Here is a 22,833-nt window from a genome sequence, read left to right on the forward strand (position 1 = left end):
CAAGCATTTTGTACCCTTTTGGGCGATCTTAAGCGGCGTTACCGACTTTTGAGATTAACGAGCGCTCAAATCACTACGAAAGTTCCATGTCCAAAGCCAAGGATGCGACTGCCGCATCATCAGGTGGAACGCCCATCTCATTGTTTCAGCCAAAAAACCTTCCTCCTCAAGCACTCGGTGTACGCCGAGCGGTGATAATCATCGACCACGTTCATATCGTCTGGCTGAATTGCTGCATTAGGGCACATTACTTCCGCTCTCGATAACAACGTCATGCATCCATGCACCTTGGAAACAAAGGCCGTGACAAGCGCCTTTCTTTCTATACTCCGTCACGGGTACCTGGCTACGACGCACTGAACTGCCCCCGCCTTGAATTCTTTATTTCAAACACCCCACGAGAGCTCGTTGATGGGGTGGATACTTTGGAACGTGGTGGGATATCTCAGAATCTCCGCTATTACACATACAGTGCGTACCCTCACCCCTCCACGCGAACCATACTATTCAGTATCTGTTTTGGAGGAAGAGAGCCGGTCCCAACTGCATACGTCCTCGGACTTTCAGAACTCAACCGTGCGACAAGGCAGCAATTTACCCCGTCTGGGTCTATGATCTTTCATCGTATGAAGACTGAAAGGGCGTGTACTGCGTTCGACCTGCATGACAGCCTGACATTACATCGTGATGGCAGCGTGCAGTAGTATCACAGGGTAAGCCCGCTATATCCATACGCTGCGGGGCCTCCCGCCGACTTCGAAGATACATTTGCAGATCCTAGTCTTGAACTCTAGCACCAATTTACTAGTGACTATAGGTACTCGAGTTTCACCATCATGCAGTATCGCCGGAAGCTCAGCATTCAATGACGGAACCCGACGAAGCATTCACATGATTGAGCCGATGGTCCCTACCACGAAATTACGGAAACCCATGAAACCCCATGGATCAGTTCTACTGGGCGGGTTCTTTGTATATCGGGATTTCAGCACCTTTGTGCTAAAAATATCAATGATCATGCATATGCGACATTACAACATGTCCAACGTTGGGTCACTCATCGAGATTTTCTGATTCACTGCTGGACGCAACACGCGGGCTACCTCGGTGATGATACCACATACCCGCACGGACCATATCTCGAGGTATAAAAGCAGACACGTCTTCCAGGAGAACTCTTCAGCAACAGCTCTCACTTCTACTGCACTCTCGTACCATCATGCGCGCTCAGCTCTCCTCTGTCGTCGTTCTCAGTGCTGGTGTCCTTGCGGCCGCCATGCCTTGGGAGACCACGTCGCCCGCTACGAGCACGACTACGGTCACTGTGGTACGCGCTCGTCTCCACCATAGTCCCTTCTGCATCTAGTCTAACTTCGCCTCATAGACCGCGCCCGCCAGCACCTCCACTGAGCCCGCCAGCTCGTGCGACACTGGCTCCCTCCAGTGTTGCGACACTGTCACGTCTGCTAAGAGCGAGAGCGCCTCCGCGATCCTCGGTCTCCTTGGCGTCGTCCTCTCCAACCTGGACGTTCTGGTTGGCCTCACCTGCAGCCCTATCAGTGTCCTCAGCTCGGGCAGTAGCGGTTGCACCGCCGACCCTGTCTGCTGCGAGAACAACAACTTCGTAAGTCCATTTCTACATTACTTATGGGGTATAGAACTTCATAAATCCCTGCAGAGCGGCCTCATCTCCCTTGGCTGTGTTCCCGTCAACCTCTCGCTCAAGTAAATATTCTGTATACCACCACTTTCTTGGACAGTTTAGTGTTGTCCAATAAACTGCATATGTTGTACAGTGAATAGACGATTTATTGTTTGGTTAAATGAATGACTTGGACTTCTAGGTCTTTTAAGTGTAAAGATACATATGATTTTACCATTTTCAGCTAACCGACCACGCTGACAGGTGTCAGTAAGTTACTGGTCAGTTAGTATCTGTGTTGTAGTTGATGACCCGTCTAATCTAATGTATCGAGCATCGCTGTGGATGGCGGTGTCACTGCCAAAGAAAAAAGCCAACAGCAACGGATATTAATAATTCCACTATAAACATTCGGTGACTTGATCGATGATAGGGTGAGATATCCGAATCATGCACCCACGATGTCAGAGACCGGCACCATTAGAAGTAGATGGACATTCTCCGGTTCCAGATCCAGAAATCGTTCCAAGTTTAGACCATTGTAAGGTTCACGGTCGGTCTCGAGGAAACAGCTTAGAATCCCTGATGAGATTCATGGATAAAGAATGCCTTGACCCAGCAGAGCCGAATCACATCAATCGAACTAATACTGAACACACCAAAGCAGAACTACGGCAACGATATGTTGCAAGGCTTAATTTGAATCTCCAATGAAGCTGAGTACTAGGAAGCGAATTGTTGAGTGTACGATCACATGTAGCATCAGTACAAGCGCCATTGCTAATGCACCATTCAAACGACTTCGGATGGGATCCAGGCGTCAAAGGTCGGTTTATAAGTTAATGATGCTAGAGCGCACGAGTACTTAAGAGCGAGAAGTGATGAGCAAGCTATCTACGCCCCTTCTTGAGGCTGATGAGAGTAGAAATGATAAAATAAATTGGGTGGATTGCTTTTTAATGGCAGCAGATTCACTGTTGTATCATCACTGGCCTGGTAGCATATATCGCTCATGTGAACATACGACAAGGCTCGTCAAGTCAAAAGCTCTCTACTGTTTCGGGGTCTCGGCTTCCAAATCGGGGTGAGTCAGCAACGTGTCTCTGCTTCGGTTTCACTCTGCCTATGGCGGACCACACTAAAAGTTGTTCACTCGCCCAGCTCGATGATACTCTTCGTATGAAATGCTCTGTTTCTGCTTCTTTAGTGAGCGTATCTTTCGGGCTCGCTCCAAAATTGTAAACTCCCAGTCAACATTGGCTCGTGCTCTACCGTCGAGTCTGCCAATCGCGACGCGTTGCAAGCCGCTCGATGTTCGTCCTGTTCCGCAGGTGACCCGACGCACGGGACCAACGCTATCGTATTCGGAGAAGGCATTACGAGCCAACATACGAGGATCAAGGTCGCAATTGGGCCATGGAATGTAGAGGAGGGGTGGTTATGAGTGAGTGTGATATTTGAGGAGGGTGTCGATTAGTGGTCTCGTCTCGGCGCTGAAGTGTACACGAAATTCATCGTATACTATTGTGGGGAAACCATAGTCGTATCCGTTTCTCCATCTGTCGATCGATTCACCCCGCACTGGTGCTGACGTCGCGCGTGTTGTCTAAGTGTCGGATGTGAACGGACATGTCGCAAAGCTTCCGCAATAACGACGGCTTCTCATAGCTTCTCCGACGTCGGACTGCTGTCCCAAGCTTCATCCTCGTCTCATTTTTTCGTTCTAGCAACGTCACCGGAGCCATATTTCGCCGTCTTTCGCCGTCGATGGCCTCGGAGCCAAAGACAAGTTCAAAGGCTCCATGCTTACGTGATTTCTATGAATGAGCATTCGACGAGTCGGTCGATCGTCAAAGCTGTCGATCTGGGCCCTGAACCCAAAGTACGACGCGGATAAATTCAGATTGATAGTTGGATGTTGGTCACCTCCTGGTCGCCTCCTTTTTCCTCACTTCCCCAAAGGTCATGACTCATCGCACCTTGTGCTTTCCGAGCTCCATCGGACAGATTGACGACGTCAGGTGTGTGCAAGGAGCTATGCATATAAGAACTGACGCTCAAACGCACCACTCTGCAAACCAGCTAACAGTAACAGCCATTTAGCAGCGATATCCTCCCCAGACTTTCTTTCAAACTCTCACCCCTCTCTTCTTGTTGGTGCTGCAGCCGCAACCACTATAGCGACGTACCTCGTTCGCAAAGCGATCGACGATTCAAAACGCCTCTCAACCCTTCCACCCGGCCCGCCCGCGAAATGGTTCTGGGACAGCCCGATACCCCTGCATAAGTGCGTGTGCTCCTTTTGAGTTTTGACTGCAACTGCAATAGTGATTGATTTGTTACTACTTCCAGCACTCATCTTGAAATATCGAAGTTGACCGAACAGTATGGTGACGTCTTCACCCTACGCAGTGGTAACAATATCACCATCGTCATCGGTCGCGTTGAGCCCGCGCTTGAAATTCTCGAGACACATGGAGGCATCACGCTCAGCAGGCCAGAGCTTGTCGCAGCAGGGACGATGCTCTCGCGGGGCCAGAGGCTCATTTCCCAGCCTGCTGGAGATCTATTCAAGAGGATGTGCAAGTGAGTAATCTACTTCATGGCAGCGATTTGAAACTCAAGTGTGTACTTTGACCATAGGGCAGTACACGAGCCACTTCAGCCGAAGACTGCCATGTCGTACGCGCCGCTTCAATTCGAAGCCGCCAAGAGATATGTCCTGAATATGCTTGAGCGCCCTGATCTTGCTCAGCATCATGCAGAACTGTGAGACATTCCCTATTATTCCTACAGACCCCGTTGTCCCCCCTTCTTTCACTACTTACAATTGTTTTATAGGTACGCAGCGACTGTTACACTCAAGCTGACCTACGGAAAATCCGCTCCATCCTCATTTGACGACCCCGACATCAAGCGAATCCACAAGGTTATAAAACATTTTTCTCGCGTCGTCCGCCCGGGCGAATATCTCGCCCAACGGCTTCCTTGGTTGAAGAACGTCCCCGGATACGCACCGGAGCTGAAAGAATACCGCCAGTACGAGCTCGGTTTGTTCTATGAGCAAGTCGGCAAGACAAAAAGTGCCATCGTGAGTTATTTACTTAGCCTGCCGTATCGTACGGTGGGCCGCAGTGATTTGACACAGTATATCCGGATAGGAGGGAGGGGAAGATATCGGACCATCGTTCACGCGGTATCTGCTCGAGAACCCAGAGGTGCATGGTCTCACCCCTGACGAGACGGCATATCTCGCTGGCACCCTTTACGCAGCGGGTTCGGATACGGTACGCATTGCGAACCATAATAAGTCCAGCCTTTTACTCACTTACGTGTAACCGATATTCATCAGACGTCTGTCGGAATGTCCACTATTGTCCTTGCAGCCGCGAAGTATCCTGACCTTCAGGCCAAAATACATGCGGAAATTGATACCATCATCAGCGACCGGGGTACGCACTAATTTCTCTCTTGAGTAATAGCAGTGTATCATTAACATGCTGCTGATACGTAGTTCCGACACCTGATGATATGCACACTTTACCTTACCTCGATGCCTTCACGCAGGAGGCACTGCGCTGGCGCCCGATTGTGCCACTCGGTGTCATGCATAAAGCGACGGCCGACTTTGCGTGGAATGGGTATCACATCCCTGAGGGTACGGCCATCCTTGGCTGTCACTGGTGTGTTTCCCTTCGCGCTATAGTTCATCTCAGACACTGACTGTGACGGCGGAACAGGGCCATCTCGCGCGATCCGGTCGCTTTTCACGACCCGGAGAAGTTTGACCCGCAGCGTTGGTTAAGTGCAGACGGCCAGTTGAAGTCTCAGAAGGAGATACGGTACTTCACCTACGGTTTTGGAAGACGGTACGCCTTGGCCTCCCTCCCTTGCCTCCACCCCAGTCCATGACACTGACTCGCTTTGCAGCGTCTGCCCTGGTCAACACGTAGCAAACCGATCTATGTTTATCACCATGGCTCTCCTGTTCTGGGCCTTCCGTATTGCAGAGGACCCGGCGCATCCCATCGACGTGGACGCGTACGATGCTAATAATGTTTCACATCACCGCGGGTTCAAGGTTGCCGTTGAGCCACGTCGAAGTATCGAAGAGATTAAGCAGCTCCTTGGCGACTTCAGCATCTAGACGCGGCAAACTTATAATGATATGTCTTTCTCTACACATGTATCAATCCGACAAGTATTTATATTACTGTATCGCCATGATTTGTAAACATCTTACAGCTTAAATCGTATATGCCTTCGCTTCGGTAGGGGCCAGGTGCAATATATTTCACTTCCCATAGCCGATCGTTACCAGCGCTGACGACTTTGGAATAGGGAAGGGTCGGACCGATGCCAGGAGGGGGGCACTATGCGTAGTTTAGGACTGACATGGACAGCGGAGTTTATAGAGCGTGGTTGCGCGTGTTCGTAGCTACTCATCCTACGATACGACATTCTCTTGTCGTCGTCGTCGTTGTCGTCTCCGGGACTATCCCAACGTCTAACTCCGTGCAGAGATACCAGCTTGAGTTTGTCACGACGGGTTGAGAAGGCTAGATACCACCGCGGCGCTTTCCTGAGAACGCTTGAGACGATCAAACGCCGCGCCTACAGCCTGCGTCAGCTCGGGCTCGGATGGGAACGTCGGAGGTTCATGGTGGGTATCGCCGGGCATAGGGAGAAGCGGGAGTGCGCCGAGGCCAGATTGGTGGAAGAAGTCATGAAGCGCGTGCAGCAGGCTCGTCAGCTCTCTAAAATCGGCTGGGGTCAAACGAGTTGAGTTACAAGCTGTGTACGTGATGGAAAGAGACGCACCTTGAGTCTGTATCGGGCTTGTTTCTGGCTGATAAGCACGTTCGCTGCTACTTATCAGCACTTGTAGCAATACCACATGAGAAGTGAACGTACACGGATGCAAGACACGCCTTGGCAAGCATGTGAGTGCGATTGACCTGAGAGTGAGCTACCTGAAGGTTTTGCCGGAATATCTCGGTTGAGTTGGGATTGTTGACAGAATCCGAGATCGTCCCTGATGACGAAGACATGCTCATACTTGTGGGCAGAGACGAAAGCGTGTTCATTGAAGAAAAATGGTAGGCATGCGAGTTCTGCATAGCCCTATCTTGAAGTCAACAGAATATAACAGAGACCCGACGGCGACGAAACGCGCGGCTGCCTGCCCTCATCAAGTCACGTGGCTGACTTTACGTCACAGCCGACGCGTCGACAGGGAGAGTTCAACATAACGCTCAACATTGTCTATCGAGAACGTACGAGGAAATCAGGTTTTAATGGTAGCATAGTTTACCGTCTGCTTTGAGACTTTGAATGACACCTGATTCTTCTACACGAAGCTCGAAAATACGGTCATGTTCCCTAAACACAGAACACGAGCGGCGAGGAAATATTCGCTACAATTTCAGAAACAAAGACGTTCTATAACAACTTTCTCGGTACAGCACACAGTTAACAATAAAGAAAGCAATGATGTACACTTTACTTGAGGTTGAGGTTGACGGGGGAACAGCCCAGAGATATGAGTCCATTCTGTGATGATGAAGTTCAAAATCAGGAATGTAAAGAACTTGGCAGTCGCAAGAACACTGACGAAGTTGTTGTTCTCGCAACAAACGGGCTCGGCAGTGCAAGATCCGCCATCGGAGCTGAGAACTTGGATGGGCGAGCAGGTTATACCGACCAGGACGTCAAGGTTGTCCAAGACGATGCCGAGAAGGCCGAGAAGCGCATTGGTAGATGGATCGGAGGCCTACCACAGCGAATGTTAACACATATTGCGAAGAGGGAGGAAATAAGGGGAAATGACCTTCTGGACGCTGTTGCAGCACTGGAGGCTGCCAGTGTCGCACTGGCTGGCGGGCTCGGTGGAGGTGGACGCGGGCGCCGTCTGTTATAAAGAGCGTGTTAAGATGACGACAGTCGATGGCATTGAGCACGATGCATACCACAGTGACAGTGGTGGTGCTTCCTCCTCCCCATCCCCCTCCGGGCATGGCAACAACAAGGGCAGAGGCTGCGAGGACAACAGAGGAAAGACGAGCGAACATTGTGAGGAAAGTTGTGAGGAGAGAAGACGGTTGAAGGTATTTGCTGAGGAGTAGATTATGCAGAATGAGAAGCTTTTATATATTCCTGGTGCTGGCCCGTGCGCTCAATATGGGCCACTTGAGCTGCTGGAATGACCCAGCGATCAAGGCCCTCACAAAACAGTTTGACATTGACAGCCGGTGGGAGAAGTTCGAGCTATGGGTACGCATAGCGGACGAAGTATGCGGCGATGGGCAGATACCGAGCAACCCGTATTGAGCGAGCGGCTGCAACAGCGATACGATGTTCGTCGAAATGAGCTAGAATGAATGGGTTGTCACTAAGAAGTATATCCATTGAGATGGTTCATTGGAGTTCTCGGAAGTTGGGCTGCTGCACCATAAGATACTCCCATCCCAGTCCCATTGTGACGTTGATAATGCGCTAATGGAAGATATAGACCGCAATATGCCTGGAGAAATGAATGAATCAGCGGTATCTGCCTCGCGAACGGAAATTTATCGCACATGCAACAGTTGGTGGCATCAGGCGTTAGAAGAATACAGACACATGAGAGACTGATGTTGTGGGGAACAGTGGACGTCGAGCATATACATGCTGGTACGAGTATGCTTTCCAAGTTTCAGTTAACAGATCTCGACTGACTGAGTAATGTGTTCAAGTTTCCTGGATAGATATCCGAACAATAAATATGGGTTCTATTTTTCGAGGGACACCAGATGAACCGCGACATTTCACCTCGCTCCACTTACGGATTTCGTAATCTCATTCGCCCGGCGTTCGCGGCGTGCTTTCAACACCATATTCGTACAGCCATCCAGATGTTTGAGGCCTAGACAAATCCGTCACTGATTTCGAGGATGAATGATATGATCGGAACAAACGATGCTCTCGTGCCTCGAAGTGGAGTATGGCGGACAAAACGAAGGCGCGTGGCTTGTTGACTTGTTGCCACAGGTTTCGGATCTTTCCTGCAATATTTAAACTCCGCCCCGCAGCCACTTGCAGGACAACTGAATTGTGTTCCAACGCTGTTCAAACGTTCAACGTCGAGACCTGTCGAGATCAAGACACGGGTGGGTCCATGCTGCTGCTGCACGCCTCGTGTCAGGAAGTCTCAAGGCAAGACGAAAACCTCTCAATCATCCATTAATACCCTCATTGAATTGACTTGCAAGACACTCTATTCAAACAACGATTTTGACATCCGTGTCGGTGTCCTCGGACAATCGCCTGTCCGGCCATATCGGTTGCCTGATTGACGCTATCGTTGGAACTGCCCAAGATACCCGACGTCTACATGATGGTCCCTTTGCACCTTCTCTTCGGCGTACAGCGTTTTCGTGGGGTTTCCTCTCGGGTGTTGACCGATGATCTTGGACTCAGGGGGGTGCTTTGTTGGATCAATTCCAAACATCTTGGTACCTCAGATGACGAAGTGCAGCTCCTGGTGCATCTTGCTCCCGAAAAACTCGCGATTGTTCGTGTTTATGAATACGTCCTTACGCTTTACCCGCAGCCGAACTCACATCGCAATCTTGCTACCCAGCCGAGTGATAAATGCCTTTAATCAGATATTACAACATAGTTGCACCATCGTGGCGGTTTTCCCTGCAGTAGTTTGGAAGAATATACTGGAATCCTGAGGTCTCAGAGAATGAGATGACAACAAAGCCAGTCGGCATACTCGCCTAAAATCTCAGGTTTATATGTCACCGCAGCATGCCAAAGCCTGTGGACTCGGTGGCTCCTCACTAGCACTACTGACATCTTGTTCCGAACAAGTCTTCCCATAGGCTCCTAGAACTTGTTTGTGGCATTATTCCGGGCCCACATATATCAGGGAGCATGCTGGTACCTGACACAGGTTATAAGAGAGGCTATAGACCAAACATATGCGATCTGTTGAAAGATGGCAGGTGTTGCTCCGGCTTTGATAGTGAAACTCCGCCCCGCAATATTGTCGTGCCGAGCGCTTCCGCCAATGGCTACACAAAATCGGGTTCCTGACTTCCCCGCTTTCCTTCATGTGCATATTCCCTTGATGATGGATTGATAGACTGTCTGACTGACGTATGACAGGATACGTCCTCAGTGCTACTCTGTACCATTTGAAGTTGGCTGTGGGACATTTAGGGGCGCAGATCTAGATGAAATATGCACGGCAATTGTACGGACATCATGCATCATTTTGCATCGACCTTTCTACGTTCGCTGAGCCCGAAGAGATCAGAATGGTTGAGTTTCAACATATCAAAGAATCTCTCGAGCATCTTTATATACGGCATTCCGTCTTGGGTGAGGTTACCCAAGTATGTGTTCATACAGTCCCTAAGATCTGCCAAATCATTGCGGTATGCTATGGACTCTTATGCACTCTCATCCTTGAACGCATCCAACGCTCTTCTAATCGTGTCTTCATCGCGGCGGTACTCAAACGTTACCGAAAACGGAGGTAAACGCGACGTGAACCCATCCTCCCAAGAGTTCAAGTCGAAATCCTTGCCTAGGACAGGCACAACCTTGAAGGCCCACAAGATCAACGTGAGGTTGATGTAGATAGACCTATTCGCGACGTGTTGTCCTGGGCAGACGCTGCACGAATGAAGGCCAAACTTTGATGAGTACTCGTTCAGTATATGTCAACAAGCCGCTTACCGTCTTCCGAAACCATACGTAAAGTACCTCATGTCTTTCCTTGGCTGCCCGTCAGCGTCGAGCCAACGCTGAGGATCAAAAGTGTCTGGGGTTGGGAATGCATCTGGGTCCCGTGAAATGGCCCTATCTCGAAATTTAAGATACGAAGACATGATACTAATGAGATACTCACCAATGGGTGCCTAGAAGTACTGTACCCGTAGGGATGACGTAGTTTTTCTGTGCATATCCATTGATCCGGGAGCTTGTAGGGAAGGATTTGGATCAACTCACGTAGACGATATCTTTGTTAACAACATGGGCAATTCGACACCCGCATGAGGACGTGTAGCACGCAATAGCAAATGTGGCGCTCACCACCAGGGACAACAGGCCTGAACCGCAACACCTCCTGTGTCCAAGCCCACAGCTCATTCAGGCTGTCATGATCATCAAACATCGGTGCTACGAATGACATCAGGAAGAGCGTCTCCTCCAGACTCACATGGCGTACCTCTTTCTCCTCCAACTACAGCGTCTATCTCCGCGTGGAGGCGAGCTTGTGCGTCGGGAAAAGCAGCTGCGAGCATTATCGCGTGCGTCAGTGCTATTGCGGTCTATTCCAATCGTCAGTATAAATATTTCTATGCGTCAACTAAAGACCCACGGTATCGCTTCCTGCACCGAAAAGACCGAGCGCTAGATATGCCATATTATCTGGCCCGAGTTCATGAACGTCCCGATTTTCGAGAACGTATCTGGTGAATGATGGCCCAGCCGTCCCATCGTCCTAGGACACCGTTGCATCAGATAGGATGCTTGCGAAGAAGGGAATAGGCAACGGACCATTTGCTGTCGAACCTTGTTGAGCTGGCCATAGGCAAGGTCCTGCTCGAGCTTTTGCCATTCGAGCATCTCGTATCCAAATGCACCAATGACCCGTCTCTCACCCACGTAAGCCCCACAGATTCAAGCGTGTCGCAGATACGTTTCATTCCTCCTAGGCGATGAAATGCTTTAAGGAAGGGGAAGCATGAGACCATGTACCGCCTAGGAATAAAGAGAGATGCGGAGCGTCCGAAGAGCAGATGAACACGCTTCACCTCTGGCGAGTCGATTGTTGCCGGGGTTTGTTTTCCACAGGCGATCTTTAATATAACTGAGGCAGCATACATGGCGAAGAATTATATCAACACACAGGGCCAAGCCATATGCATAACACAGGGTCGGTGTGCACGTCTTTATATGGTCGGCAAATCTGTCATGGCTTGTAGTAATTTGAGCATAAGAATGCGAGCATTAGCTATCTGGAGGGGCTGGTAGCTCTCGGAGGCTTTGGGCTGCAGCGCTGTAAACACCGCTCTGCCGAACGGTCAGTAGCCCAGAATATCTCCTGTAGCATATATACGCACCGTCTCATCTTGCGAAAGCGATCACCTCCGCTTTCCATGATGATGCGACCAGCATTGGCGAGTAACTCAGTCGCAATGATGTTCCGTGATCGATCGATGTTGGAAGCTCCGTCTTTCTCCATGATCTCGGTTGCCGCCTGGAGGTCTCAGACTGTCATTCCGGATCAGATACAGTGAGGTAGAGGAGCCCCATACCTCCATTATGCCAACGATGACAAACACATTGCTTCATTGCTTGATGGTGAACACAGGACCATACCGCTCCGTCATATCCGCAAGAGTGCGCGCTACGCTGGGGGGGGGGGGGGGCAAGGAAGCGTGTCAGTATCTTGATATGTTCCAACAAAGAAACGTACTTTTTCTCAGGGAACGGTGGCTCGAAGAACCATTTTGCAGGAGGACCGGGAGTGGAAGGGACTGCCTGCAGCCGATCGCTTTTCCAACGCCGTATAATGCGGCGATGAAAGATCCTGTATAGAGCGCTCCAGTGGTGGGAGTCAGTGTCTTCAAGAATGCCTGTAGCTGAGCAGGGATCTCGTTCAACAGCTCCATGATGGTTGAGGTGAGTGAAAGTACAGATTAGAGGACTGCCAGAGGAGGTAGTGGCGCCAGGTTTATACGTCGTCGAAATGATCGCGTTCCGCGTAAGCGTAGCATGACACCGAGACTATGCCGGCGACCTAGACATAAATCTCGACGTCGAGGATCTACACGTATCAGGCCCCATGCAACCCCCGTGTCCGATGAAGCGGACGTCGCACCAGCATCGTGCTTTGCGTGAGATCTTTGACAAACGCGCGCACGGGCTCGCACGAACTGAGAAGTTGGTTCATGTGATTCTCGCGGACAGGCTCGTCACTATCATTGAGATTTAGTCTTTGGAGAAGGTATGCATTGCTTATCAACGCAGTGGCCAATAAACCTACCTTCTGCCCCCTGAAGCAATGTTTTCACAGCTACTTGCATGACCATTCGGTGCCGCCGGGCCTCGTATGTGATCCGACGTCGGAGGTTGATACCGTCAAGTGTCGACCCATGCCTTGTCGATGTCAGCAACACCCCTCGTGTCGGGTGACTGAGACATATCGGTAAGCAGAACACGTCGCGGACACGACATCGAGGAATGCTATGGTCGAGATTGAGTGAGCGAATCGTGGCCAAGTCGCGCGACTGATACTGAACGTTAGCGCGTGAAACGCGAGCGGATGTGTCATTCTGGGGCCGGCCCTCAAGTTACTGACATGCCAGCCTGCCGCACAACGGTCAAATATTGACAACTCCGCAACACAGACTCTCAGATGCCGATATGTCAAAGCTTCGCGGTTCGGGACAAATGGAACGCCACATCTGCCTTTCCAATTTTCTATTCAGTTCAGAGCGCAGGTTTTTGATTGATGCATGCAGCTTTTCTACTGGTAGCTTCTACATAGCGGCTTATTTACAGCTGTATTCGACCTACGATTCTTATCCCCGAAGAGCGTTTTAAAAAGCTCTTGGCCACATTCTTTTAGAATATACGGCGCTCGTACAAAAGGTAGTCGCCCTTGGTTCATGTAATTATACCTTAATCGCAGCCCTAATCTCCTCCAGACTCCTCCGAGGCTCAAACTTCACCTTGAACTTGAACGCATGCGCGATCATCTTGTCGTCAAACCCATCCGAGTCAATTGGCTGTGACTTGTCTTCAGAGACACGGAAGCACCAGAACACCATCGCCAAAGTGATGAAGAGCGAGCGGCCGGCGAGGTGTTGGCCCGGACATACACTATGGGGTGGAGCGGTAAGATATTACTATTCCACTGGAATTGCGGGTTCTCTACTAACCGTCTGCCAAACCCGAAGCTCCAGTATCGGAATTCATTACTGGGCTTGAGACTACCTTTCTCGTCTAACCAACGCTGAGGATTGAACCTCTCGGGGTCTGGGTAGACTTCGGGGTCACGAGAGATTGCCCTGGAGAAAACCCCAATGTCGATTTTTCGTTCATTCCACGGCCACTAGTAAACGACTCACCAATGGTTTCCTACGATCGTCGCGTCTGCCGGGATACGGTACCCTTTCTTTTGTCATATTTATCTCACGTGGAATTTCGAGATTGAAAATTGCTTTACCCAGATGATGTCTGTCGTTGCGCGATGAGGGAATCCTATGAAAGCCCGATTACTCCGAGGTCGAGTGGATGAAAGCTCAAATGTACTGACCCAGCGGAATCACAGGTCGCCATCTTGTAGCCTCCTGCGTAAAGGCATCTAGCTGCGGCAGCGTTCCCATGTCGACGAACGAAGGAGCTGGTGACTCTAAGTCAGACATGACATGATTATCTTCATGCCGTATCTACATACCCCTATCGCCTAGCACTAAGTCTATCTCCTCTATCATCCGTTCCTGTGCCTCTGGGTAGAGAGCAGCTGCCATTATTGTGTTCGACATCGCTATGGATGTCTGCAAAGTAGTGAACACCCACTATAGCTATAGTATATGAGCGGAAAACGTACTGTATCAGTTCCAGCTCCGTACATAGAACCTGCAAGATACGCAATTACGTCCTCTGTGATTCCCTCTTGTCGTTTCTCTAGCAAGTTTCGAACAAACGAAGGTCCATCGTCTCCTCGTTTCTATAGACGTCGACCATTAGAGTACAGGGGATTTGTATGTGACAATTACGTACCATGGCATCCTTCGTCCCGTTCATTTGCTCCTTAAACAGCCCAAACTCCTCTTGATGCCACGAGTCGAGCTTGGTCGTAAACCATGGGATGTGTCGCAGCACCGGCATCCGGTCAACCGCCCATGCACCGGGCTTCATCGAATTTGCAAAGTTGATGACGCTCCGCAGAATACGCTTGACATCCGGATCGTCGAAGGATGCTGGTGCCGTCTTCCCGTATGTCACCTTCAGAACGACCGACGCTGAGAATCTACCGGACACCGCCACTCAATTACCAACTGCGTAGGGATCTCAGCCAAAGTAGGAAACTGAAACATACAGTGATGCCCAATGCTGATGATCGTCCGGCTGCTCTAAGAGGTTCTTAATGTAGATCTTGGCCGCCTCCGTTTGAATCGGCGCGTACGAAGCCGCAGCCTTGGGAATTAGCGGTGCATGCATAGCTCTATGTTTAGATGAAATTAACGTCGATCCACGCTTATTTGTCGGACAGCGTTCTGGGAAAATTGATGCTGACCTTCGCATGATTCTGAACCTCTCCCCAGCCGGCTCCAGGATCAGGCGCATGCGCCGTGAGACGAGGTCGCGAGCTGCAACGCGCTCGGGACGACTGAGGGTAGAGCCTCCTTCCTTCTCCAATATGTCTATCGTAGGCTATAGACATCGCGACGGTCACATGAGCCTGGCTAAATGAGTAGTGGCCGGATCTGCGCACCTGAACTCGCCCAATCACAACCGTGACCTTGTTCCCCTGACGCAATGAGAATACGGGACCGTACTGGTTCGTCAGCTCCGCTAGGACCTTGGGTATTCTAGTACAAAATGAGCATTGTGTGTAGAGTAGAGGCGAGAAGACGTGTCGTTTACGCACTGAGATGTAGGGAAGGGGTTCTGCCAGAACCACTTTGCGGGCGGCCCCGGTGGAAGAAGATAGTCCCGTCTGCGCTTATTGATGACCTCGCGGGCGATAACCAAAATGATGAGGGCTCCAGCGAGCGCTAGCGCCGGAAAGTCTTGTATCGAGAGGAGTTGATGATGCTGCGGAGGCATCCTGCTAGTTGGGAGTGTGTACTTTGCCAGTAGGTGCTATCGAAGGAGGCGTGCCACGCACGAGAAGTGAGACGACCTAAAAGCTCATGCTTAAGTACACCTTCCAAGTCCCCGTTCCCCGCCTCTTGTCAATGTCATCCTAGGAACCCTACCCAGTCAACTGACATGGCTGCCGGCTAACTGCGCTGGAGCCGAACTAACACGGCGGCCATTATCGCAACTGAATGTAGTCTTCCAGTCCCAAAATGGAAGTACGCCGGGCCGCAGATGGTCCTAGTCCACAACAAGAAAGTGGGTTTCCCACTCGTGAGCGCTTACATGACAAAGTGAGACATGCAGGTTACCAAAGAAGGGAGGGCGAAGATGGCTTTACGGTAGACACTGTAATCTTGTGTCCAATGGACGTAAGTGGCATCGGCCCTGGGGTTTAACCAGGCTGCGCGTTGGCCATGTCGGCCCTCGTGTTCCCTAAACGAGGAATTATTGCGGTAGAAGGCGGAGTCCGTGTGTTTGTTGAAAGCAAGTGCGAGTTCTAAGTCGCCCCAAGTGCACCGACCCACTGTCATACCTGGAGCGGATCGACGGCAAAATGACGTACACCGCCTGTCGACATTCCGCACCTACTACTCCCCTACTCCATGATTGTGTTCCCAGATATTGTCACAGGCCCCATCAGCTCGCAAGCCAAACCCGCGGGATGCGACCAAATCGCACGCGCATTCACCATCAACTAGTCAGCAACAAAGTTGGCCGGGACAGGTTGACCATAGAAGGCACCAAAGGATCACATCGTAGGCGCTTGTTGGGCGGAACATATCTCCGGTGGGTAGTCGCTAAGCCGAGTGAATGTACGATGAAAGTCGCGTTGGTAGAGCATGGTAAGACTGACATTGTGGGATATAACGTTCAGTGGCGACTTCAAACGAAAACAGAACAGACGATCTACTCAAATGATCCTCGGCCCAAAGCATTCGCTTAGGGAGAAGTGCTTGCGCTTAATCGGGGTCATGTATACCAATGAAATGAGCTATCGCTGCACAGGGAAGGTTAGATGAGTGACTTGTCGATAGTGTTGTGGTTATTACACTCACCTGTAGTGACCCTAGCCACGAACAAGCTCTGAAAAAAGGACCGTTTAGAATGTCAACGACACTCATACGATTTAGAGGACAGTTGATATGAGTAAGCGGAAAGCATCGCATCACGCTGTCGCGAGCTCGGGAAGTTATAAGGTTAGTGAATTGTACACGAGGAAGATAACGTTAGACAGGCAAGAACGCGAGTCTGGTTTTAGCACGTTGCACATCAAAGACGCTCAGAAAAGTGGTTGACTGGAGCAAGCAGCGCGTTCAAGCGTTTCTCCACCACGATCGGAGTTCCATCATGCCGGCATTTTGCGAGCCCCTATTCAAGCTATCGCGGAACCAAAAACACTAGTGCAAGAGTTAGAGCACCTAGTGCTGGAGCAACAGCTTGATTATATGGCACTGTTATCTCAAATCTCAACAGATACATCCACCCCAGCAACCTCCGAGTATGTGATCCTAGCTAGTTATCACCGCCCATCTCATCCAACGCCCGCCTCACAACGCCCTCGTCCAACCTCTTGGCAAACCCCACCTTAAATGGCGGCGGCTTCGTCACCGCCGTATCCTTCCACCCATCTAGATCGTACACCGTGTCCTTGCTTGGGCGCACAACATCGAATGCCCAGAAGATGAGCGCAATGTTGAGGAACAGCGAGCGGCTCGCGACGTGCTGCCCGGGGCAGACGCGTCGTCCGAAGCCGTATGTGAAGAAACGGAGGTCGGTGCGGAGCTTTGCAGAGGATGGTGGGGAGCTGGGGTTCTCAAGCCAGCGGGAGGGGAGGAAGCATTCGGGGTTGGGGTAGGCGGTAGGGTCGCGCGAGATGGCCCTGTTGTGGAGTCGGAAGGTGTAAGCGATGAAGTTCGAGAGGAGGGGAGAGAGAAGCGGACCAGTGAGAGCCAAGGACCATCGTACCCTCTGGAATGACGAAACCGTTCTGCCATTCGTAACGCGTTAGCCAACATCGAACAGAAGGGGAGGGCGCGACAAGAACACCCACATAATGCACATCCTTGTTCGCCCCATGCGCAATGCCAATAGGTATAATAGGGCGCCAGCGGAGTACCTCCTCAATGAACGCCTGCAGGAGCGGAAGGTTGCCCATATCGTCAAAGTTCGGCGCTACATCGATGCGACAGAGTCAATCTCTTGTCCGTACAGCAGAGTACTAAAAACGCACCTCGCTCACCCCCAACAACCCTATCGAGCTCCTGGTGAACTTTCTTGAGTTCTTCAGGGAACGCTGCCGCCGCGAGCATCGCAAAGTTCAGGCCAACCGTGGTCTACCAGCGATATTTTACAAGTTATGATTGAAAGAATAGCACATTAGCCGGGAAATTGGGAGGAGACAAGGAAAGGCGCACCGTGTCACTACCCGCCCCAAAGAGGATGGACGTGAGCTCAGCGAGCTCGTAGTTGGGAAGTTTGTGTTCGTCCTGCGTCTCGATCATGTTGCGCATGAAGGACGGCCCAGCGGTACCTTCAGCCTACAAGTAGTCCAGGCCAAGTCAACACCTCAAGCTTGCAACCCCGGTTGGATGTTCTGCACTCACCATCTCCCGTTGTACTCTCCCCATCATATCGTCCCCCAGCTCCTGTTCATGCCGCGCCCATTCGGCCATCTCCCACCCAAACGCGCCGAGTGCCCTGCCGAGCCACCAAAGCCCTGGTGTGTTCTCGAGCGCGTCGCAGATGCCCTTCATCCCTCCGAGGCGGTGGAACGGCTTCAGGGCGGGCAACGACTCGATGATGAAACGCCCCGGGACGAGCGCAGTGCCGCCGTTTTTCCCGGCTAGCAGGATGCGCTGGACTTCTGGGGAGGAGGCGGAGGTTGGCGTGCATTTTCCGTACATAATTTGTATGGTTACGGAGGAAGCGTAGCTGTTTGATAGATTGTGGATGTGATTGTCAGTGTTGGAAAAACTTTAGCATGGATGTAGGTGGGATGGGGAGACGCACGCCTGGAGATGGTCCGCGAACTTGTCTGGGTCAGCCATGATGTTCAGGATAACGTGGCGAGCGTGGTCGATCTGGATCGTTTGATAGCCCTTGGCTGCTTTAGGCTGCAGTGCCGTGTGCACTGCCCTTTCATCCTCCTTAGTCAGCGCACTCATCGTCAAAGGGGGGAGAGGTGTCACATACTTGCGCACGGTACGGAAATGATCTCCAGCGCCCTCAAATAAGAGACGGCCCGACCGTGCCATAAGCTCACTGGCGACGACCGCACGCGGGCGATCGACAGTCGAGCCTCCAGCCTTCTCCATAATCTCAAGGGCGGCATCGTAGCTGGCCACCACGACAAAGTTGTTGCTCCCGGCGCTTAAAGTGTACACACCGCCGTATTGGTTCGCCAGCGCAGCGAGGCTGCGGGCGACACTATAATAAGCAGGGTGAGATGAGGATTGCAGTCCGAGAGGAGGGAGTTAAGAGACACGTACTCCTTCTCAGGGAAAGGGTTCTGCCAGAACCACTTCGTCGGTGGCCCGGGAGGTAGAAGGCTCCTCTTTTGGCTGGAAGAAGAGGCGTTCTTGATCGCGTACAGGGCGAGGAAAGCGGTGAAGGCTGCAACTGCCCCAGTGACCGGGGTTAGCGTAGCCTGATCTGTAACGGAAGATGGGAGATGTTCAGCTAGCTTGTGGAGGTAATCCATTAGTGCTTTGGTGTCGGTGTTGGGCTCCTCTGCAGCTGACGAGGACGCGCATATATAGGAGGATTCACCGCGCTGCAGAGTAAAAGCGCTTAGTACCCATACGCTTTCGTCGGCCCCCTATGACCGTCCAAGGAGAAAGTGCTGTAGCAAGTGAGAACACAAAGAGCGTTCATAGATCTAGGGTCCCGGATGCTACAATCCGATGTTTCTAATACCCTTCTCGTCATCCAGCGCAGGAAGGGCCACGTCGTGAAGCGGCAGCCAAGGAAGATAGCGCATTAACCCGTTCACTCCGGTGATTGGCTACTGTGTGCTGGTTCCTAGGGAACTGAGTAGGAGGCTGGGACGAAAGACCGGTTTGGACGGTAAATGCATGCGAAAGCCGAGCGAATGGGTGTTTGCCTTTGTTAGATCCAGAAGGTGTTGCACAGCAGAGCCAAACAATACAGAGGCCAGCGCTACCCCCCTCTCGGTCTATTTCTTTCTCACCCGATCACCGAGTCTCAGCCGAATCACAGCCCGAACTACACGACGTCATTCACCTGTTGCTGTAGTTGACTGATATACGAAGGCAGGATGGGTAAACTCAACATCGCGCATCACAAGTCGTACCATCCCTATCGGCTTGACAATGTCGAGCGTGTGCGCCGGGATGAGGAAGAGGCTCGGCAAAAAGAAGAGGGGGAGGAGGGCCGGATGATGCTTGCTGTATGTCATTCTACTCTACTCTCTTTCTTATTCTAAACTATGGCATTGGCTCTTCCGTCATCTACGCCATGAATAGGACTCCGAAGCACGCCTTGACAGGCTGCGCGAGCGCGCCGGCCTCAAGTCCTCTGGCAAAGCCAAAGAGCGCGAGAAGGAGGATCTCGACTTCCTCAGCCGCCCTTCAACTTCCGCAGCTGTGACGACCTCATCGCTCACCGGCTCGTCGGGGCACATCAACTTCTTCGAGGACCTAGAGTCCCAATCTCTCCTCCTCGCCGCTACCTCAAAGCTCAAGGACAAAGGGAAGGAGAGGGAGAGGGAGGAGGAGAAGGGTGTCCCTCTCGCTCCGAGTGCGAAGGACCTGCGGCCATGGTATGCCCAGCGGTCTGGAGAGGCGGAGGCTGAGCTGGCCAAGGGATCGGAGTCAGGAGGGGGAGGATCAGGCAAGGGAGGAAGCGGAAAAGACGAGGAGCGGAGTAGGTGGGGCACAGCGGAGGACAGGAAGATGCGCGACATGGCGAGCAAGACGATGCACGACCCACTCACGACTATCACTCACCAACTCAGTGCGTCCTCACGGACTCGGGCGCCTCCACAACCACATCCTCTTTCGCGTTCCCAACCATCACGTTCACGGAATGGACATATGCCGCCTCCGTCTTCGAACGCTAGCGCCGCTGCACAGTCGACGTCGTCATCCACCCCGCCCTCCGCATCCGAAGCCCGTATCGCTCGTGAATCCTCGGAGCGCGAACGCGCGCGGGCTCTGATCGCACGCAAGAAGGCAGAGTTGGCAGGGAGCATGACACCCTCTTCAGTAGGCGGAGATCTAGACGGGGGATACCGTGACGTGTTCAATCGCCAGGAGGTCGAGGAGGCGCACCGGTACCGTGGGCGAGGTACGCGGGACCGGGGATGGGACGATGAGCGGGCCACGAGGAGGGAGCGGGTTGGGTAGAGAGGCCGGCAGTGGTGATACTCGCAAAATTGAGCCGTAAAGTGCGTAGCACTATTTTTTTTCTTTCATCGATTGTTCACGTATTGTTCGTCCAGAATCAGCGCCCTTTTACTGGTCGAATCCTCCGGTATTACATTACAGCTCATGAGCATGTCGCTCATATCACCCTCGCCGTCCCGTCGTCCACTCGTCAAGACGGTGCCCTTCTGCATGACATTTGCCGTCCACACATTGTTTCTAATCCCCCGCCCGGATCACATTGATTATCACACACCCGTTTGCCCCGCGCGCTTATAGATGGATTGCATCCACATCCGCGGTGGCCTTCTCTCTCGCTCAAGGGGGAAAGCAACAAGGGCGCTCGAAGGTCTATTCTGCTGCTTAGCGGACTGCAGTACGCCTCATCGATACTATCGGATGTTATTGGAGTGCAGTTTCTAAACTATACTATCATTCGTCGCCCATAATGATTTCTGGGCGTGCTGCACTCGCAGTCCAAAGAGACGGCATATCAGTTAGGCTCGGGCCAAGAGCGTCTTCTTCGTGCTTTTGTCGGATATCCAGCATCATCCATGGTCCTATCACCCCGTAGAATACATACTTCAAAGTGGTATATGCTATTTCGTATAACCCCACGGGCTTGATGTTATGAGGTACTTGAGTCAGGGTTGGAAACAGTGACACAAAATGGCGACTTGCCTCATCCGAGTATACCGACGGGATGCCCTGTATTACCTTGACCCATAAGTTGAAGACCGCACTACCAAATGTCACACTGCGTTAGGTAGGTAAGAAAAGGGAATAAAAGAGCATACACCGAAAAGTAGATCAGATTTCCCCGAACGAGCACCATAGCCAGATTACCGATCGTTCGCGTCTGCAGTGTCACATAGCTATTCTTGAGGTGGACAGCTGTGTAATACACAACCATGATGAACAGAATCATTTCGAATAGCAGCAGCGCCCCGTCTCCCAGTGGATATGTAAACGCTGTTTGGTTGGTTGTCTGCTCGGATAGGTTGCTTAGGAATGCCCACACCCGGAATATACTAGTGGAGATCTTGATACACTGCACACTTGAGAAGCCGACCACCAACATAATTTTGATGTGCCGCCATTCGGAATCTTGGAAGAGTGTATAGACTCTGAATGCCATCATCCCTAGAAACATAAATAGATTCCAATGATAGCATTAATACATGACGATGACTTACCTTGCAGCAGGAAAGTCAGGGCACAACCTATGAGTTCGTCGAAGACATTAAATATGGTCTCTGACAAGTTTCAACGATAATAAGCTTGGGTATAAGCAAGGCGGAATGCGCTCGCTCACCTCTATTGTTGGGGTGTTAAGTTTGATCTTTGGTTTTGGTAATACGTACGCCTAAAAATCTACTTTGTGAGCAGTCTCATGCGTAATGGCTGATTGACAAACTTTAGTGGAAAGACCCAAGTTGAGGTTCAAGCCTATGAAGTATTAGTACTTAGTAGCGTAGCTTAGATGAAGAATAGACAGACGCACACATGTCGACCCTAGAAAGTCAAATCATACATTAAATACCACTATCCAGAGTTCCATCAGGAATCACTAAGCCTACATTGACCATATAATGCCGCCATAGCGAAGCTAAAGTTGACAGGGTCAGCGATGATGACAGAAATCCCAAGGACATCACTGACACCAGGGTACACAAGAGCCATCTTTGTCAGTTTACGTGACTGCATATGGGGCATGAGTATCACTGCCCAGAAAGCAAACGAGTATTCCTGACCCAGATGAGCTGCATCTAGTAACATACACTCAGACACTGTCGTTTGCGGAATAAAGAGAAAATAACATACCTCGTCTTCGATGCTAATAACTGCTTGTTTGGATGAGATTGTGAGCAAGTCAAGTAATGTAACCATAGAAGAATACCCACAACAGTCGTATAGTAAAATTGCAATTCC

At 51.3% G+C, this 22,833-nt stretch overlaps 9 protein-coding genes across 9 annotated transcripts; 3 read left to right on the forward strand and 6 right to left on the reverse strand.

Moving 5' to 3' along the window:
- Window positions 1-1,177: 1,177 nt before the first annotated feature.
- CONPUDRAFT_94149 (fungal hydrophobin) lies at window positions 1,178-1,743 on the forward strand. The gene is made up of 3 exons (XM_007764701.1): window positions 1,178-1,327; window positions 1,385-1,624; window positions 1,679-1,743. Exons 1-3 carry the CDS (start codon window positions 1,220-1,222, stop codon window positions 1,727-1,729), a joined length of 399 nt encoding a protein of 132 aa, XP_007762891.1. The 5' UTR covers window positions 1,178-1,219; the 3' UTR covers window positions 1,730-1,743.
- A 1,864-nt stretch (window positions 1,744-3,607) lies between these two features.
- CONPUDRAFT_148034 (cytochrome P450) lies at window positions 3,608-5,789 on the forward strand (the record flags this gene model as incomplete). The annotated part of the gene is made up of 10 exons (XM_007764702.1): window positions 3,608-3,663; window positions 3,732-3,929; window positions 3,995-4,228; window positions 4,286-4,411; window positions 4,484-4,733; window positions 4,804-4,929; window positions 4,995-5,094; window positions 5,157-5,325; window positions 5,383-5,511; window positions 5,573-5,789. The coding sequence occupies 10 exons, from the start codon at window positions 3,608-3,610 to the stop codon at window positions 5,787-5,789; spliced, it is 1,605 nt and encodes a 534-aa protein (XP_007762892.1).
- Window positions 5,790-5,791: 2 nt separating this feature from the next.
- On the reverse strand, window positions 5,792-6,729 carry CONPUDRAFT_160826 (uncharacterized protein; the record flags this gene model as incomplete). Its single annotated transcript, XM_007764703.1, has 3 exons — window positions 5,792-6,409; window positions 6,464-6,507; window positions 6,557-6,729. The coding sequence occupies 3 exons, from the start codon at window positions 6,727-6,729 to the stop codon at window positions 6,183-6,185; spliced, it is 444 nt and encodes a 147-aa protein (XP_007762893.1). The 3' UTR covers window positions 5,792-6,182.
- A 415-nt stretch (window positions 6,730-7,144) lies between these two features.
- Window positions 7,145-7,550, reverse strand: CONPUDRAFT_45883 (fungal hydrophobin; the record flags this gene model as incomplete). The annotated part of the gene is made up of 3 exons (XM_007764361.1): window positions 7,145-7,195; window positions 7,257-7,415; window positions 7,473-7,550. Coding segments are annotated over 3 exons (288 nt in total), but the record flags the coding sequence as incomplete, so codon positions are not given.
- A 2,502-nt stretch (window positions 7,551-10,052) lies between these two features.
- On the reverse strand, window positions 10,053-11,309 carry CONPUDRAFT_160827 (cytochrome P450). The gene is made up of 8 exons (XM_007764704.1): window positions 11,198-11,309; window positions 11,019-11,141; window positions 10,866-10,968; window positions 10,730-10,816; window positions 10,646-10,656; window positions 10,545-10,591; window positions 10,373-10,495; window positions 10,053-10,309 (listed from the first exon to the last, which is right to left on the reverse strand). Exons 1-8 carry the CDS (start codon window positions 11,264-11,266, stop codon window positions 10,084-10,086), a joined length of 789 nt encoding a protein of 262 aa, XP_007762894.1. The 5' UTR covers window positions 11,267-11,309; the 3' UTR covers window positions 10,053-10,083.
- A 283-nt stretch (window positions 11,310-11,592) lies between these two features.
- On the reverse strand, window positions 11,593-11,964 carry CONPUDRAFT_148038 (uncharacterized protein; the record flags this gene model as incomplete). The annotated part of the gene is made up of 3 exons (XM_007764705.1): window positions 11,593-11,713; window positions 11,764-11,900; window positions 11,959-11,964. The coding sequence occupies 3 exons, from the start codon at window positions 11,962-11,964 to the stop codon at window positions 11,593-11,595; spliced, it is 264 nt and encodes an 87-aa protein (XP_007762895.1).
- A 1,177-nt stretch (window positions 11,965-13,141) lies between these two features.
- Window positions 13,142-15,481, reverse strand: CONPUDRAFT_113995 (cytochrome P450; the record flags this gene model as incomplete). Its single annotated transcript, XM_007764706.1, has 12 exons — window positions 13,142-13,528; window positions 13,588-13,716; window positions 13,777-13,823; window positions 13,875-13,909; window positions 13,965-14,051; window positions 14,106-14,205; window positions 14,259-14,378; window positions 14,432-14,681; window positions 14,751-14,876; window positions 14,949-15,085; window positions 15,147-15,243; window positions 15,303-15,481. 12 exons carry the CDS (start codon window positions 15,479-15,481, stop codon window positions 13,321-13,323), a joined length of 1,515 nt encoding a protein of 504 aa, XP_007762896.1. The 3' UTR covers window positions 13,142-13,320.
- Window positions 15,482-17,029: 1,548 nt separating this feature from the next.
- CONPUDRAFT_160829 (cytochrome P450) lies at window positions 17,030-19,543 on the reverse strand (the record flags this gene model as incomplete). The annotated part of the gene is made up of 8 exons (XM_007764707.1): window positions 19,006-19,543; window positions 18,527-18,943; window positions 18,121-18,448; window positions 17,932-18,054; window positions 17,748-17,850; window positions 17,568-17,689; window positions 17,458-17,504; window positions 17,030-17,396 (listed from the first exon to the last, which is right to left on the reverse strand). The coding sequence occupies exons 1-8, from the start codon at window positions 19,215-19,217 to the stop codon at window positions 17,030-17,032; spliced, it is 1,719 nt and encodes a 572-aa protein (XP_007762897.1). The 5' UTR covers window positions 19,218-19,543.
- Window positions 19,544-19,707: 164 nt separating this feature from the next.
- On the forward strand, window positions 19,708-21,462 carry CONPUDRAFT_133621 (uncharacterized protein). Its single transcript, XM_007764708.1, has 3 exons — window positions 19,708-19,925; window positions 20,002-20,924; window positions 20,979-21,462. The coding sequence occupies exons 1-2, from the start codon at window positions 19,794-19,796 to the stop codon at window positions 20,881-20,883; spliced, it is 1,014 nt and encodes a 337-aa protein (XP_007762898.1). The 5' UTR covers window positions 19,708-19,793; the 3' UTR covers window positions 20,884-20,924; window positions 20,979-21,462.
- The last annotated feature ends 1,371 nt before the right edge of the window (window positions 21,463-22,833 follow it).

This window comes from Coniophora puteana (assembly GCF_000271625.1).
Source record: "Coniophora puteana RWD-64-598 SS2 unplaced genomic scaffold CONPUscaffold_1, whole genome shotgun sequence".
Classification (NCBI taxonomy): domain Eukaryota; kingdom Fungi; phylum Basidiomycota; class Agaricomycetes; order Boletales; family Coniophoraceae; genus Coniophora; species Coniophora puteana.

What these genes read in the sequence shown, in the direction of transcription:
- CONPUDRAFT_160827 (XM_007764704.1), bottom strand. Translation starts at nt 11,266, where the DNA reads ATGCTCGAATGGCAAAAGCTCGAGCAGGACCTTGCCTATGGCCAGCTC. An exon ending in GTACTTCTAGGCACCCATTG is followed by an intron (nt 10,496 to 10,544) that starts GTGAGTATCTCA and finishes ATTTCGAGATAG; the next exon opens with GGCCATTTCACGGGACCCAG. An exon ending in ACGTATGGTTTCGGAAGACG is followed by an intron (nt 10,310 to 10,372) that starts GTAAGCGGCTTG and finishes TCATTCGTGCAG; the next exon opens with CGTCTGCCCAGGACAACACG.
- CONPUDRAFT_94149 (XM_007764701.1), top strand. Translation starts at nt 1,220, where the DNA reads ATGCGCGCTCAGCTCTCCTCTGTCGTCGTTCTCAGTGCTGGTGTCCTT. An exon ending in GCACGACTACGGTCACTGTG is followed by an intron (nt 1,328 to 1,384) that starts GTACGCGCTCGT and finishes TTCGCCTCATAG; the next exon opens with ACCGCGCCCGCCAGCACCTC. An exon ending in GCTGCGAGAACAACAACTTC is followed by an intron (nt 1,625 to 1,678) that starts GTAAGTCCATTT and finishes AAATCCCTGCAG; the next exon opens with AGCGGCCTCATCTCCCTTGG.
- CONPUDRAFT_133621 (XM_007764708.1), top strand. Translation starts at nt 19,794, where the DNA reads ATGGGTAAACTCAACATCGCGCATCACAAGTCGTACCATCCCTATCGG. An exon ending in AGGGCCGGATGATGCTTGCT is followed by an intron (nt 19,926 to 20,001) that starts GTATGTCATTCT and finishes CGCCATGAATAG; the next exon opens with GACTCCGAAGCACGCCTTGA.